The sequence below is a fragment of the Narcine bancroftii genome, chromosome 7 (genome assembly GCF_036971445.1).
Source record: "Narcine bancroftii isolate sNarBan1 chromosome 7, sNarBan1.hap1, whole genome shotgun sequence".
NCBI lineage: Eukaryota > Metazoa > Chordata > Chondrichthyes > Torpediniformes > Narcinidae > Narcine > Narcine bancroftii.
In genome coordinates this window covers 170,559,118-170,572,633 of record NC_091475.1, presented here as the reverse complement: position 1 = coordinate 170,572,633, position 13,516 = coordinate 170,559,118, and the positions used below count along the sequence as shown (strand labels likewise).

Sequence of the window (13,516 nt, the reverse complement as noted above, 5' to 3'; positions counted from 1 at the left end):
ATCGGAGCATTACTACAAAGATGGACAGTATTTCTGTTTTCAGATTAAAATATAATGGTCTTTAATTCTATCCAACTGAAAACAGAAGATTGAATAAAGTTTGAACAGCTCCGATTATCTGAAATCTGATTATCCAAAATCCTCAGTTATCCAAAATTTTTGGACCAGGAAATGATATCTATTAGACTTCGAAAAGATTTTCAGATAATTTAGGAAAATTAGAAATCCTCATTTAGCCAGAAATTACAAAGTCGAAATGACATTATTTCGCCTCTGAAGAATTTTGGATATACAAGAATATCTGAAACAATCAGAAATACTCAGTTATCCGATTCTCTCCTCCACCCCCCACCCCCCGGAGCCGAACTGACATCACAGGTTGAAAAAATTTGTAAAAACCTCCAAGTAGAATTTTGAGTTTTTGGTGTTTGATTTATCTTATTTTGTTCAAGTTGTTTTTTTGGTGAGAATTAAACATTATTTCATGCTTGAAAAGGCTACCCTTGTTGCTTGTTGTTGTTTAAACACTGTTACAAGTGATTTACTGTTGCTACTGGGCTGTTTTTAAAAAAATGACCAGCTACCCGAAAAAGGCTTGGTCCTGACCATTTCAGATAGTCGGAGTTGGACTGTATTCCCAATATAATCTAAATAACTTTGTTCAAGGTAGTATTATGTAATCATAATTAAGTTTTACATAATCTTTAGTAATGTGGTATAATATACTATCATGGGTACGGCTGTCTGTGGCTAAGGATGAGAAAAGTGGGAAAAATGTGGTCTCATGCAGAGATATTGTATCATGGGGATCAATAATAAAATATACATCATATTTCTAGTTATAGCATACCATGGTATCATGTCAAAATCTTTCTCTGATTTTTGCAAACCATCTCGTATCACTTCCCATCCCAACTCAATAAATTTTCGTTTACTCGATGACCCCAGATGGGAGGGACTTTGAGGAGCATCCATATTTGATATTGATGATACAAACATTCTTGAGTCATGACCAAACAACTGAAATTAAATCAAAGATAGGAAGCAGGCAAACACGTTATTTGTTTCCATCAATGTATTCTAAAAAAATTTTGATTATAATGTGTTATAAGCAAATATACGGTCTGCAAATGACAAATATGTGGTCAACATATCAAATCACTTCTTAACAAGTTTATTTACAAGAAGAAATGTCATGAATTCACAGCAACTAGATTTTCATTTCCCATTACCTGATGACAGATGTCAGCAGCCAGATTGACAAGGTTCTCCTTGATTGCAACATGACGCACTCCTGCTGAGTATTTCCCTCTGCTTCTTATGTGGCTCACTTCACTGACAATCGCTTCATATAGATTATAAAGAAGGTTTTGCCAATTTAACCAATCAGCTGCAAAAGCACCTATAGCAAATAAACACAAAACATATTTAAATACATTATGAGATAGCCAATAATTAGATAATCAAAAAAACAATGCATGTGTCTTAAAGTTTAAAAAAAACACATGCAACTGAATAGCGCAGTGTAACAATTTTATGATCAAGCTCACTGACTCTTGAAATAAAATATCAAATTCAGTCAGATATAAGTACAATCCTAGCTTAATGAAATACTCTTAAGTCCTACCTACAATACAACATTGTGTAAATTGTAGTGCAAATTGTTGCAATATGCTGAATCATCCAACCTGTTCCAAGGGCTAATTACTCCATCTTGCCTGCTTGGGTTCAATCCTCCCTTTTAATGCTCTTAAGATCCCCAGCCTTCATCTCAAATGCTCCATGTACCCTCCCATCCATCTGTTTCTATAACAGGCCTCATACCCAAATCAATATCATCCTTATAATGGAAGAGTGAACTGGTGTACCAAAAAATATGCATTAAAACAACATTTCTCCTGCATTATTTAATGAAATGGCTTAATTTTTTTTGTTAAAAACAATAAAGTTGATGTAATATGATAAATAATACAATGTAGCGGCCTGTGCTTAGGGCCAAAACAGGAAATGGTTGTCAAACACGGCGACCAGCAAAGCATCGTGCAGGCTGAAATGCCTTTTTCCATATGGCGCTGGCAGAGCGGTGAAACTGGCCAATCACTCCCAGTGGATCACCAATTGGCAGCTGGCCTGCTCAAGCCATGCCCCGGTGGCAACACGGCCAAGCTACCACTGAATAAACTGGTCTGTGTGTGTCTTTTTTCTCCTGCAGATTCAAGCCTTAGGGCTATAACCAAGAGTTATAACCTAGCTGTCGCTGTAGCTGTAGTGACCTCGCAACAACAAAAAGAAAATGGTAGAAACACACAGCCAGTCAGCCAGCATTATTTTAGGTCCAATATCTTTTGTCAAAACAGTCTCAGATATGCAATAATAACTCCATTCCTTTTTCCACAGATGCTGCCTGACACATTGCCCATTTATGGCATTTTTAATTTTTGTTTTAGATATCCAGCATTAGCCATTTTATCCATTTTAACCTCCCCCCCCCCCCCAAATGTTTAAAGTTTTTCACTCCCAAGATACAAATATGCTTACCAGTTTTTGCACATTAAAGCAGGAAATAAATTTAAATGTTATCTTTTTGTTGTAGTGACTGCCTTGTTCTCATATAGAGACTATACATAGCAACTACTGCATTTTCACTCATATAACATGAAGAAAAGCATAAATTGAGTAAAACTATTTTTGTATAGCACACACACACATATACTGCATGGGTGTTGTATTCCACATTCTGATTTACAAGAGCAATTCGCACTTACTTGGGATACAAGTCAAAGCACATTCCATGGTCTCACTATCTTTCACAGTTAATCTCCCGCACTTAACTACTCAATCAACTTCCCCAAGAGGTGTTACTCACCCATTATATAGATGATATCCTCCAGCAACACATTAACAAGTCTTGGAGAATCAATTAAATAGATCAAAGACAGGCTTCAGAGTTAAGCAGGATTTTAAATTCTATCATGATTTAAAAAGCCCTTCTTTAAAGCCTATCTTGTTAAAAAGTGTCCAATTGAGAATTTTATTGTTTGATTTGGTGTAATGGTGTAATTCTGCCATAGGGCAGAATCATCCTAAGTTGTCTCAAATCAGAAGCACTTGATATGTTAATCTCCTCATTTAGGGGACAGGTTTGGGCAATTTTCAAAGATTTCCCACGACCGTTATAAACTGTGCGTGTTCTTTCATTGCCGCTATTACATTTCCATGCTCACTATTAAATTCCCACACTTATTATAAATTGCAGGTTCAACTTTCCCACGTCCGCTATAAATTGTATGCATTCTTTTGTTAAGAGCCCAGATGGTCCCAAAACCCATCATCCATAGATATTCACCAAGACAAACGGCAACTTAAACAAAAGTTACTTTTAATTTTCTTTAAACATTAAAACAGGATCAAACTTTATCTTATTACTATTAACTTAACCTGATATAATTCCCTTCTAATTCTAAGCACACATGTATGTAATGTGTGTGTAAGTTTAGAAACATTCTTTAATTCACAGTCCAATCTCACTTCTCATTCCTCCAAGTTCACTGGTTGCAGGCAATTCTTATACTGTGCACAGAATTTAACATTTGTGAAGTTCACCAGGCTTTGGTGCTTGAAAGGTAAATGGCTACTGCTCAGGAAGGTTGTTGTCAGTTTTCAAAGAGAGAGATGTTGTTCACTGGACACCCACAACTGATTCCTTTTAATCAGCCACTTCAGTGTCTTGTCAAAGAAACTTGCCCCACTGGGGTTTTCCAGATGATAACTTCTTTCTTTCAGGTCACCACAGAGTACCTTTTTGTTTCCCTTATTTCAAGGGAAATATTAGGCAGCCAGTCCTCTCCTCTTTTATGGACCACCAGGCTGAATTAGGCACTCATAACCAGAATTCAAAATGGGGATTTTCCACAAGCTTGCCAGCTTGTCCTGTTCCAGTCCTAGTTGTTGCTGCTGACTGTAATATTGCTGAACTGAACTCTCTCTCTCTCTCTCTGAGAAAAACCTGTTTGACTCAGTCTCTGCTTGCAAAACCACATGACCCTCTTAGAACAGCAAACAGCACTCCCAGACAGCCTGCGGCTCCGAACCTACACTTCAGAGTTCTTTGATCCGTTGCTTTTCAAAACAACAATCCATCAGTGAAGTCTCTTGGGCACTCTCCAAAACTTTTGCAAAGGCTCTTGGAGCTGGACTGTCTGGCTTGAACAGAGCTCCAGTATTTTAAATGAGATCTGTTTTGAAGTGTTTGTATGTGACCTACACTAAAAAAAAACCTGCCACACTTTATCTCCTAAAATCATATCTATATACAATATAAAGTACAACATATTCTGTCACACTTACAACATGTAAAAATATTCTTTGGGGGGTGTTGGAATCTAGGGGTTAAAACATTATGAAAGAAATTATTAATTAATAAGTTTACATTTACTGCATGGTTCAGGGGAAAAGAGGAATGTGATTAAGTGGCAATCACAGCATGGAGCAAAGTTGGCTGAGCAAAATTGTCTGCTCCCAAATACAGGGAGAGGAAATGCATAAAACGATTTAGGAGGAATGCTCAAACTGAAGGAGGTGGGGAGTAGCACAGGAGACACAGGCCAGACCAGAACAAAGAATGGCCTGCAAAAAACAAAGGGAATGGAAAACCAGTCTAGGAGGAAGATTAAGGCATGAGGAGGTGTTAAAGAGAACAGCAGAAATTGGCCAGACAGGGACAGAATGGTGATTAGAAATATCTGGGGATGAATTAATTTCTGATCCAATCAACATGATAGTCTGGCTTGGAGGATTAAGGTGGGAGTGCTACACCCCAGATATCTGCAAAACAGGAGATGACTTGTGATAACCCTTATGCAAAAAGATCTAGCAAAGGAAGCCAACTTTTGTTCTGTATGATTATGAAATCTAGCAAAGGAAGCCAACTTTTGTTCTGTATGATAAGGTTGATCTATATAAACTGAGCCAACTGGACAATAGGGGTCAGTCTTGGGGAGTAGCTCACTGTGCAGGTGACCTATGAACTAAGACTGACCCAGAGCCCTGTTAAGTTTTATTCTTGTGCTGTGTAATAAATTGACTGTTGAACCGAATACCTTCTCCTATCACTTCATTCAAAGAACACGCTGGACTCAGACCACACATAGACTAAATTAAGAGTAAGGTAAAGCCAGAGTCTGACAGGGGGCACCTGGTTTATAAAAAGCACATTATATATGCGTTGTATGCATATAATATAATATCGAACCTAGATTCATTCAGCACAATAAACAAACAAATCCTTTGGCTTATATTATCATTATATCCTTGCATGTCTTCCCTATTTAAGTGGCTGACCAAAATGCATCTTAAACATAATTGTATTAGATTCCACCACCTCTTTTGGCAGGATGTTCCCAATATCAAACACACTGTGTGAAATCTTACCCACCAGATCCCTAACCTTAAATCCATGACCTCTTGTATTTGATACTGTTGGAATCTAGGGGTTAAAACATTATGAAAGAAATGATTAATTAATAAGTTTATATTTACTACATGGTTCAGGGAAAAAGAGGAATGTGATTAAGTGGCAATCACAGCATGGAGCAAAGTTGGCTGAGCAAAATGGTCTGCTCCAAAATACAGGGAGAGGAAATGCATAAAACGATTTAGGAGGAATGCTCAAACTAAAGGAGGTGGTGAGTAGCACAGGAGACACAGGCCAGATCAGAACAAAGAATGGCCTGCAAGAAACAAAGGGAATGGAAAACCAGTCTAGGAGGAAGATTAAGGCAGGAGGAGGTGTTAAAGAGAACAGCAGAAATTGGCCAGACAAGAACAGAATGGTGATTAGAAATATCTGGGGATGAATTAATTTCTGATCAACTCAACAGGATAGTCTGGCCTGGAGGATTAAGATGGGAGTGCTACACCCCAGATATCTGCAAAACAGGAGATGACTTGTGATAACCCTTATGCAAAAAGATCTAGCAAAGGAAGACAACTTTTGTTCTGTATGATAATGAAATCTAGCAAAGGAAGCCAACTTTTGTTCTGTATGATAAGGTTGACATATATAAACTGAGCCAACTGGACAATAGGGGTCAGTCTTGGGAAGTAGCTCACTGTGCAAGTGACCTATGAACTAATGAGTGACCCAGAGCTCTGTTAAGTTTTATTCTTGTGCTGTGTAATAAATTGACTGTTGAACCGAATACCTTCTCCTATCACTTCATTCAAAGAACACGCTGGACTCAGACCACACATAGACTAAATTAAGAGTAAGGTAAAGCCAGAGTCCGACAATTTGGTGACCCCGACGTGATGAAGATGGAGAAGTGACGGAAGAAAAAGATACGAAACACCGGTCGACTGTGGTGTGGTGATAACAACAAGTGACCATCCTACAAAGGGAGGTAAGCAGACGTCTGTTTTAACGAAGTTCTGCTATTGGCAAAGATAAATTGTGTGTTGTCACTACTCTGCAAAAGCCCTCGTTAAAGCCAAAGAATAAAACAAAAGGGGGTTGGAGTCCCCCTAGTAGAACGGGGTTGGAGTCCCCTGTAGTAGAAGGGGGTTGGAGTCCTCCTAGTAGAACAGGGTTGGAGTCCCCTGTAGTAGAAGGGGGTTGGAGTCCTCCTAGTAGAACGGGGTTGGAGTCCCCTGTAGTAAAAAGGGGGTTGGAGTCCTCCTAGTAGAACGGGGTTGGAGTCCCCTGTAGTAAAAAGGGGGTTGGAGTCCTCCTAGTAGAACGGGGTTGGAGTCCCCTCGTAGCGATCTCGAGAGATAGCTTTAGACACTTGGCCAATTAGAATAAGGTGTATGGTGATGGTTATTTGCTTCTATAGTGTGTAATAAGTATTTGATTACGGATCGTGTACCATAGTAGTGTATAATCAGTATCTGTATAAGGTGTATTGTGTTATAGTTATTTGCTTCTATAGTGGATAAGTATCTGTTTAGGAATCGTCTAGTGTATCATAATATTTTATAATAAGTATTTGTTTAAGGATTTGTGTACAGTGTGCTGCTGGTGTTCATAATAACGTGGGAAGGGACGAAGTAAATTGCAGGGTGTCAAAATCCTACCAGGGGAGAGACCCAGTGAAGTACGAAGTCTAAAGGGTTAAAGATCAGAACGGAGATGGAAGGAGTAAATAGGGATGTAGGGCAAGAGCTCGGGGGAGACAGAGGGGTTCCCCCATCTGTAAACCGACAGTGGGAAAAAACAAGAAATCAATTACTGGGAGGATTACCGAAGGGAGAGGAGGTACAGGCTATGGCACGGTACGAACAGATATGGAGAGAGCTGCAGAGTCAGGGGAAGGTACCACGAGGGTTTGAAAAAATCCAGCTGGTACTGTACTTAGGAGAAGCAGAGAGGGAAGCAGCCAAGGAGGTACAGGAACATGAGGCAAAAGGACAAGGATCTATAAGGAATAGAAGAAGGTTTAAACAGAGAGAAGTGAAGGAACAGAGAAGGGCAGATTTACACATTATGACATTGGCTTGCATGGCTGTGGAAGTGAACCTTCAACATGATATTAAAAAGGGATCCCATAACACTAAGGAGAATACGGGGGAGGTGAAGCTGTCAGCCCCATTATATCCAGAGTTACCGGAGACATTGCCACCACCTTATCCTATTCCCCAAATGCCAGCGATGCAGATAAGTGAGGGAATAGTGAATGTCACTGAGTTAACAGGTCCAGAACTACATGAGGCGAAGGAGAGACTGAAGAGAGTTGCGCAGGAGAGAGTGGAGGAAACAAAAGAGTGGATGCACGAAGTACAGAACGATAGATGTGCAGTAAGGAAAAATAGTAGGGGCTTGGGAAATACAGATGAGAGAGAACTGGGACAAGAGGAGAATAGGAAGGGAAATGACCCAGCGAGTGTCAGATGGGAACGGGAGAGAGAGCAGAACGAGGATACTGATCTAGCTAGTGTGAGTGTTGAGAATGAAGAGGAGGAACAGCCAGTCACGATCAGGGGAAGCATGATCACACACAGAAGACAGAGTCAGGATAACCCTCGTTCCCCTTTGGGATATGCGTTGCGGGACAGGGAGGAAGTACGGCTTCCAGAAAGGTATAGACAGATGCCGTTAATTTATGAGGGTCCGCAAATTGGGGAAAGGTATCAACCCTTCTCATTCACCGACATGAATTGTATTTTGGACAAAATACCACCTTCGACTGAGGGAGGTGGAGCGTGGATGGGAAAGTTCTGCCAATATACGATGGGACATAAGATAGCCATAGGGGATTGGAGAGCATTATTGGGTAAACAGCTTGGGCTGTGGGAGATACAGCAGGTAGAAATGATCGCAGGAATCACTAGGTGCCTTGATGCCGAGCCATTTGCCAACCATGCTACTGCAGTAGGAGGGGCAATGAGAGATAAGTTCCCCGTTCCCCCCGGTGTCATGCAGTCCCTGACCTTTTCCATAAAGGAGGATGAGGAGATCTCGACTTTTTTGAGTCAGTGTAGGGAGAGTTGGACAGATAAAGCAGGAGTACACCCAGCCACAGATCCCTTGCAGACTACACTCTTTAGGGCTGCAGTAATGAGTGGACTGCCAGCTGTAGTTAGGGAGGCATTAGAGAATAACCCTGATATTCCTGGCTGCTCGAGTGAGCAATGGGAAAAACATTTGACCCATCACATGAAACGTTACAGGGCTAAGCAAAAGGAGGACAAACATACTATGGAGTCGGCACAAGTGCAACTCCTTAAGCTTCAATTGGAAGAGGCTAGGAAAAAGGCAAACGAGGCAAAAAAGATTTCCTCAAAGGGTGCGAACCAGATGATTCAGCAGCCAACGCAGCCACCACAAGGGAATAATATGAGTTGGCACCCGGCCCCATATTGGGCACCGGGTCCCACCTATGTGGCCAGAACGGGAGGTCCAATGGGGGGATTCCGAGTAAGAGGGAGAGGTCGGGGTGCTCCACGAATGCAACCAGCCGTATGTTTTGTATGCGGTCAGCCAGGACACTGGAAGAGAGACTGCCCCCTGGCTTGGGATCCTCGGGACACTGGGGGAAGGGGATATGGACCACCACAAAATGAGCATTGGGTCCAGCCCCAGAGATCGTCAGTGCCACCCCCGGTACATCAGGCACCCCATGCGGCTTTAGCTCCAAAGAGACAATTCCCTTTGCTGACAGAGGAGGAGCAATATTGCCCACAGTGACGGAGCCCGAGCACCCACGAGCAGGCTAGGTTGGCAGACCCTTTCCTGCAGATTAAAGTAATGGACATGGAAGTATCCTTTTTAGTGGATACGGGAGCCAGATTTTCAACACTCACTGGCACTGAATTTCAAGATAAAACATCATCCTCTTGCGTCCAGCTAATAGGGTTTTCGGGTACACCAGAAAATCTGCCGTTTTCTACACCACTAGTCACTTCTGTGGCGGGACAGACTTTTACACATCAATACATTTTGTCAGCCAGGTGCCCTACCAATCTCTTGGGCAGAGACCTGTTGGTCAAGTGCGGAGCATCGATCCTTTGTGGACCCAGCGGAATAGAGGTCACCTTTCCAAATGGATATTCTATGAACTGTTCATTAACTACACTGCATTCCAGTTCTCAGATGTTGTTGGCGGCAGCTGGAGGATCCGCGTCTGAGGGACAATGGGCTGACATTTACTGGGGGCTGTTGGAACAGAGGACCCACAGAAGGGAGGGCTGCTAAAGCTTTATAATCAATGGAAGCCGTGGATCCAGGCGTTACACCCGTATACCCCTCCCTCGGACCCTCCCCAAATGACCCTCTTTTACGATAGGGATGGGGATGAAATGTATCAGCATGCCTTTTATGAAGAGGTAAAGGGCTTGCTATGGGAAATTAATTCGGACTACATAGTGGTAGGAAAGGAGGGAGTGGCCGCTACGGTGGCACTGACATCTGAACAGCTGGAATGGTATGAGATGGCAGGTGAGGCCATTCCTCATGTCACCCTTGCAATTGGCACTACTCACCAGGCAAAAGATTTGGGACCGATGTGTCGGAACTTGAGGTCCCTTAGTGACTGGTCTGACACCCAAATACCGACAGTGCAGTTCTCCTCATCTGGTCAGGCATACAAAATTTTGTCTCCAACATATGATCAAGTCCTCCTTGAGCATAGACAGATTGAACGCTTTCATGGTAGAGAGAAGATGGATCACCCCGACTCGGCCCCTATGCTAGATTCTCTCCCTGAGAACCTGTGGTCAGTGGGATCAGCAGATGTGGGTTTTTGTCAGCAGGTTGATCCCATAACCTTTGAACTGACAGATTACACCCCTATTTGGCAGATGCAGTATCCCCACAAACCTGAAGCTGAGGAAGGTTTGGCAGATACCATTGATGGCCTTATGTATTCAGGGGTGTTGGAACATTCGTGTTCTAGTTGGAATACACCCATCTTACCTGTTCCTAAACAAGACACGGGCAAATATCGGATGGCCCATGACTTAAGGGGCATCAATGGTATTGTGCGAACACCCGCAGTTCCAGTACCAAACCCATATACTGCCATGACTGCTTTAACCCCCAACCACAAGTGGTTCTCTTGCATAGACTTAGCGAATGCTTTCTTTTGCTTGCCGCTGGCAGAACCATTAAGAGATGTGTTTTCGTTCACGTATAGAGGTAGAAAGTTGCGGTATACTAGGCTTCCGCAGGGCTTTATTTTATCTCCAGGGATTTTCAATCAGGTGTTGAAAGAACAGCTGGGGGGGCTAGCACTACCAGGTGGGGTAGTTCTGATCCAGTATGTAGATGACATCCTATTAGCAGCACCTGATCATACTTCCTGTTTGGAGGCCACCTGTCTCCTGCTAGTGCAGCTGTTCAAGGCAGGCTTTAAAGTCTCTCGCTCAAAGCTGCAATGCTGCAGACAGGTGGTCACCTTTTTAGGGAGAATGGTCTCAGCGAAAGGCACAAGGATTTCTCCTGCACATCAAACAGCGATACTACATCATCCAAAACCAAAGACAGTAAAAGAGATGCTTTCGTTTTTGGGTTTGTCAGGTTATAGTAGGCAGTTTATCCCATCGTATGGTGAGTTGACACATCCACTGCGAACTTTGGTGAATGAGCAGGGGATGAGGAATCTGGGAGCTACACTTGATTGGACTGCACAGGCTGAGATGAGTTTTATTCTATTGAAGCAAGCTCTTACAACAGCTATAGATTTGGCGATTCCAAATTATAAACTACCTTTCTTTTTGGATGTTTCTGAAAAAGCACACACAATTGATGGTGTTCTTTTTCAGAAAAAAAGGGGGTGGAAGATGTGTGCTCATGTATGTGAGTATCACACTAGACCCGACGGAAGACAGACACCCACCATGTACGAGACATGCAGCGGGAGTAGCAAAGATTTTACAAAAGGTGGCACACATAGTAATGGGACATGGCCTGACGGTATTAACAACACATAGCATTGTAGCATTTGTGAGCTCGACAGCATTTACAATGACTTCACTAAGGCAGACGAGACTAGAAAAGATCCTGAATGCTCCAAATGTTACATTTACCCATGAAGGCATTAACATGGCAGACAATATGGGAAAGGGAGAACCACACTGTTGTGAGAAGAGGGTAGTGAAGGATATTAAAATAAGACCTGACTTACAGGCTACACCCTTAAGAGAACCAGATGAAACCTTGTTTACAGATGGGTGCTGTTACAGACACCCCACAGATGGATTGAAAGCTGCCTATGCGGTGGTACGAAAAACTACAGGAGGATTTGAAGAAATCATTACAGGGACAGTGAGAGGAAAGGAGTCAGCACAACTCGCAGAACTACAGGGAATGATAGCAGCATTAGAATGGGCAGAAGGGAAGGAGGTCAATATATATACAGACTCGGCATATGTGGTAGGGACAATACAGGTTGAACTTAGTCAATGGATTAGAAGTGGGTTTTTAACAGCAGCAATGACCCCAATTAAACACGAGAAGGATGTTAGGAAACTGGCTGAGGCCCTCCTGAAACCAAGGGCATTAGCAGTTCTTAAATGTAAAGGACATGATAGAACAGATACGATGGTGGCTCGGGGAAATCAGGAAGCGGACATGGCCGCTAAAAGGGCAGCAGGATACGGCCCTCAGTTTATTATGATACAGGCAGACAGAACAGCACATGACTTATTACCACCGTGTAGGGTAGAAGTAATAGTACAGGAACAAGCAAAGGCATCACCTCAGGAAAGGATGGTATGGGAGGAAAGTGGGGCAACCAAGGATCAAGGACTATGGAGATCGATAGACGGAAGGCCAGTTTTACCATCTGAACTCATGAAACCCCTCCTCGAGGAGGCGCATGGGCTAACACACTGTGGAAAGAAGCAGATGATAAGGTACTTGATACATTGGTGGCACCCCTTCCTGCCGGCGATGGTGGAGAACCATATTAGAGAATGGGAGGTATGTATAGCTTTCAATGTAAAGGCGACTGTAAAGCCACATGAAGGTCAGTTCCCGCTACCTAAGTTACCAGGGCAGGAAATCGTACTTGATTATACGAACATGATTGAGAGGGTAAGTGGCTATCGATACCTCTTAGTAGCAGTAGATGTGTTCACAGGGTGGCTGGAGGCAATCCCTGCCAAAAGAGAAGATGCAAGGACGGTATGTAAATTCCTGATCAACCAGTATATTCCGAGACACGGATTTCCTAGAAAAATTAGGTCTGATAATGGAAGTCATTTTAAGAATAACGATCTACAGGAGGTAGAAGCGATGTTGGGATTGAAACATGCCTTTGGAACGGTGTACCATCCACAATCCCAAGGGAAAGTGGAGAGGATGAACCAAACAATAAAAAGTAAGATCGGGAAAGTACAGGCACGGACCAAACTAAATTGGGTGGATGCGTTGCCCCTGGCATTAATGTCAATAAGGAGTTTGGTAAGTTCTGTGACAGGATTTACTCCATATGAACTACAAACAGGGCACCAGTTTCCAGGACCGGGAGCCGGAATTCAGACTACGAAGAATGAGATAAGTTCAATGGGATGCAAGCTTTATTATGAGAAACTAACGGCTCTGGTGTCAGATTTTTCACAACAGGTCACAAGTCCCAACAGAGAAGGGGAAACACCGATACCTTCAGTCGCGGAGTGGGTTCTGCTAAAGGTCATCAAAAGAAAGTGGTCGGAGCCCAGATGGACAGGACCCTACAGAGTGGTGGAGAGGACGTCCCACGCGGTTCGACTACAAGGAAAAGGCGAGACGTGGTATCATTGGAGTCAGTGTGCAGCAACGGACCCACCGACACGGACACTGGAACAGATTCGAACGGAGGTGACTGAGAACCTGTGAAGCAACCACGGACTAAGAACACTTAATGTCCCTTTTTAAAGAGACTATTGGTCTATGGTGACTGTGTATCAGTGGTTGACGGCATAATCAATTTATTGGCATCAAAACAATGAAGGGAGCTGAGATGAATACTATGTGGGGACTATGGGTGATGTTGTTCCTAGCCCTTGAAGCACCTGGAGAAGGAAACAACTGTACAAA

The 13,516-nt window shown here is 42.8% G+C and overlaps 1 protein-coding gene across 8 annotated transcripts in view; it reads right to left on the bottom strand.

Annotated features, from left to right (window-relative positions):
- Positions 1 to 13,516, bottom strand: part of atm (ATM serine/threonine kinase) — a 225,143-nt gene that overhangs the window by 176,655 nt on the left and 34,972 nt on the right. For all 8 annotated transcript variants that reach the window (XM_069891269.1, XM_069891268.1, XM_069891270.1 and 5 more), the window contains exons 8-9: positions 1,233 to 1,402; positions 851 to 1,020 (exon numbers count right to left, since the gene is read on the bottom strand). In XM_069891269.1, coding sequence (XP_069747370.1) covers positions 851 to 1,020; positions 1,233 to 1,402 — 340 coding nt within the window. The remainder of the gene's footprint in view (positions 1 to 850; positions 1,021 to 1,232; positions 1,403 to 13,516) is intronic.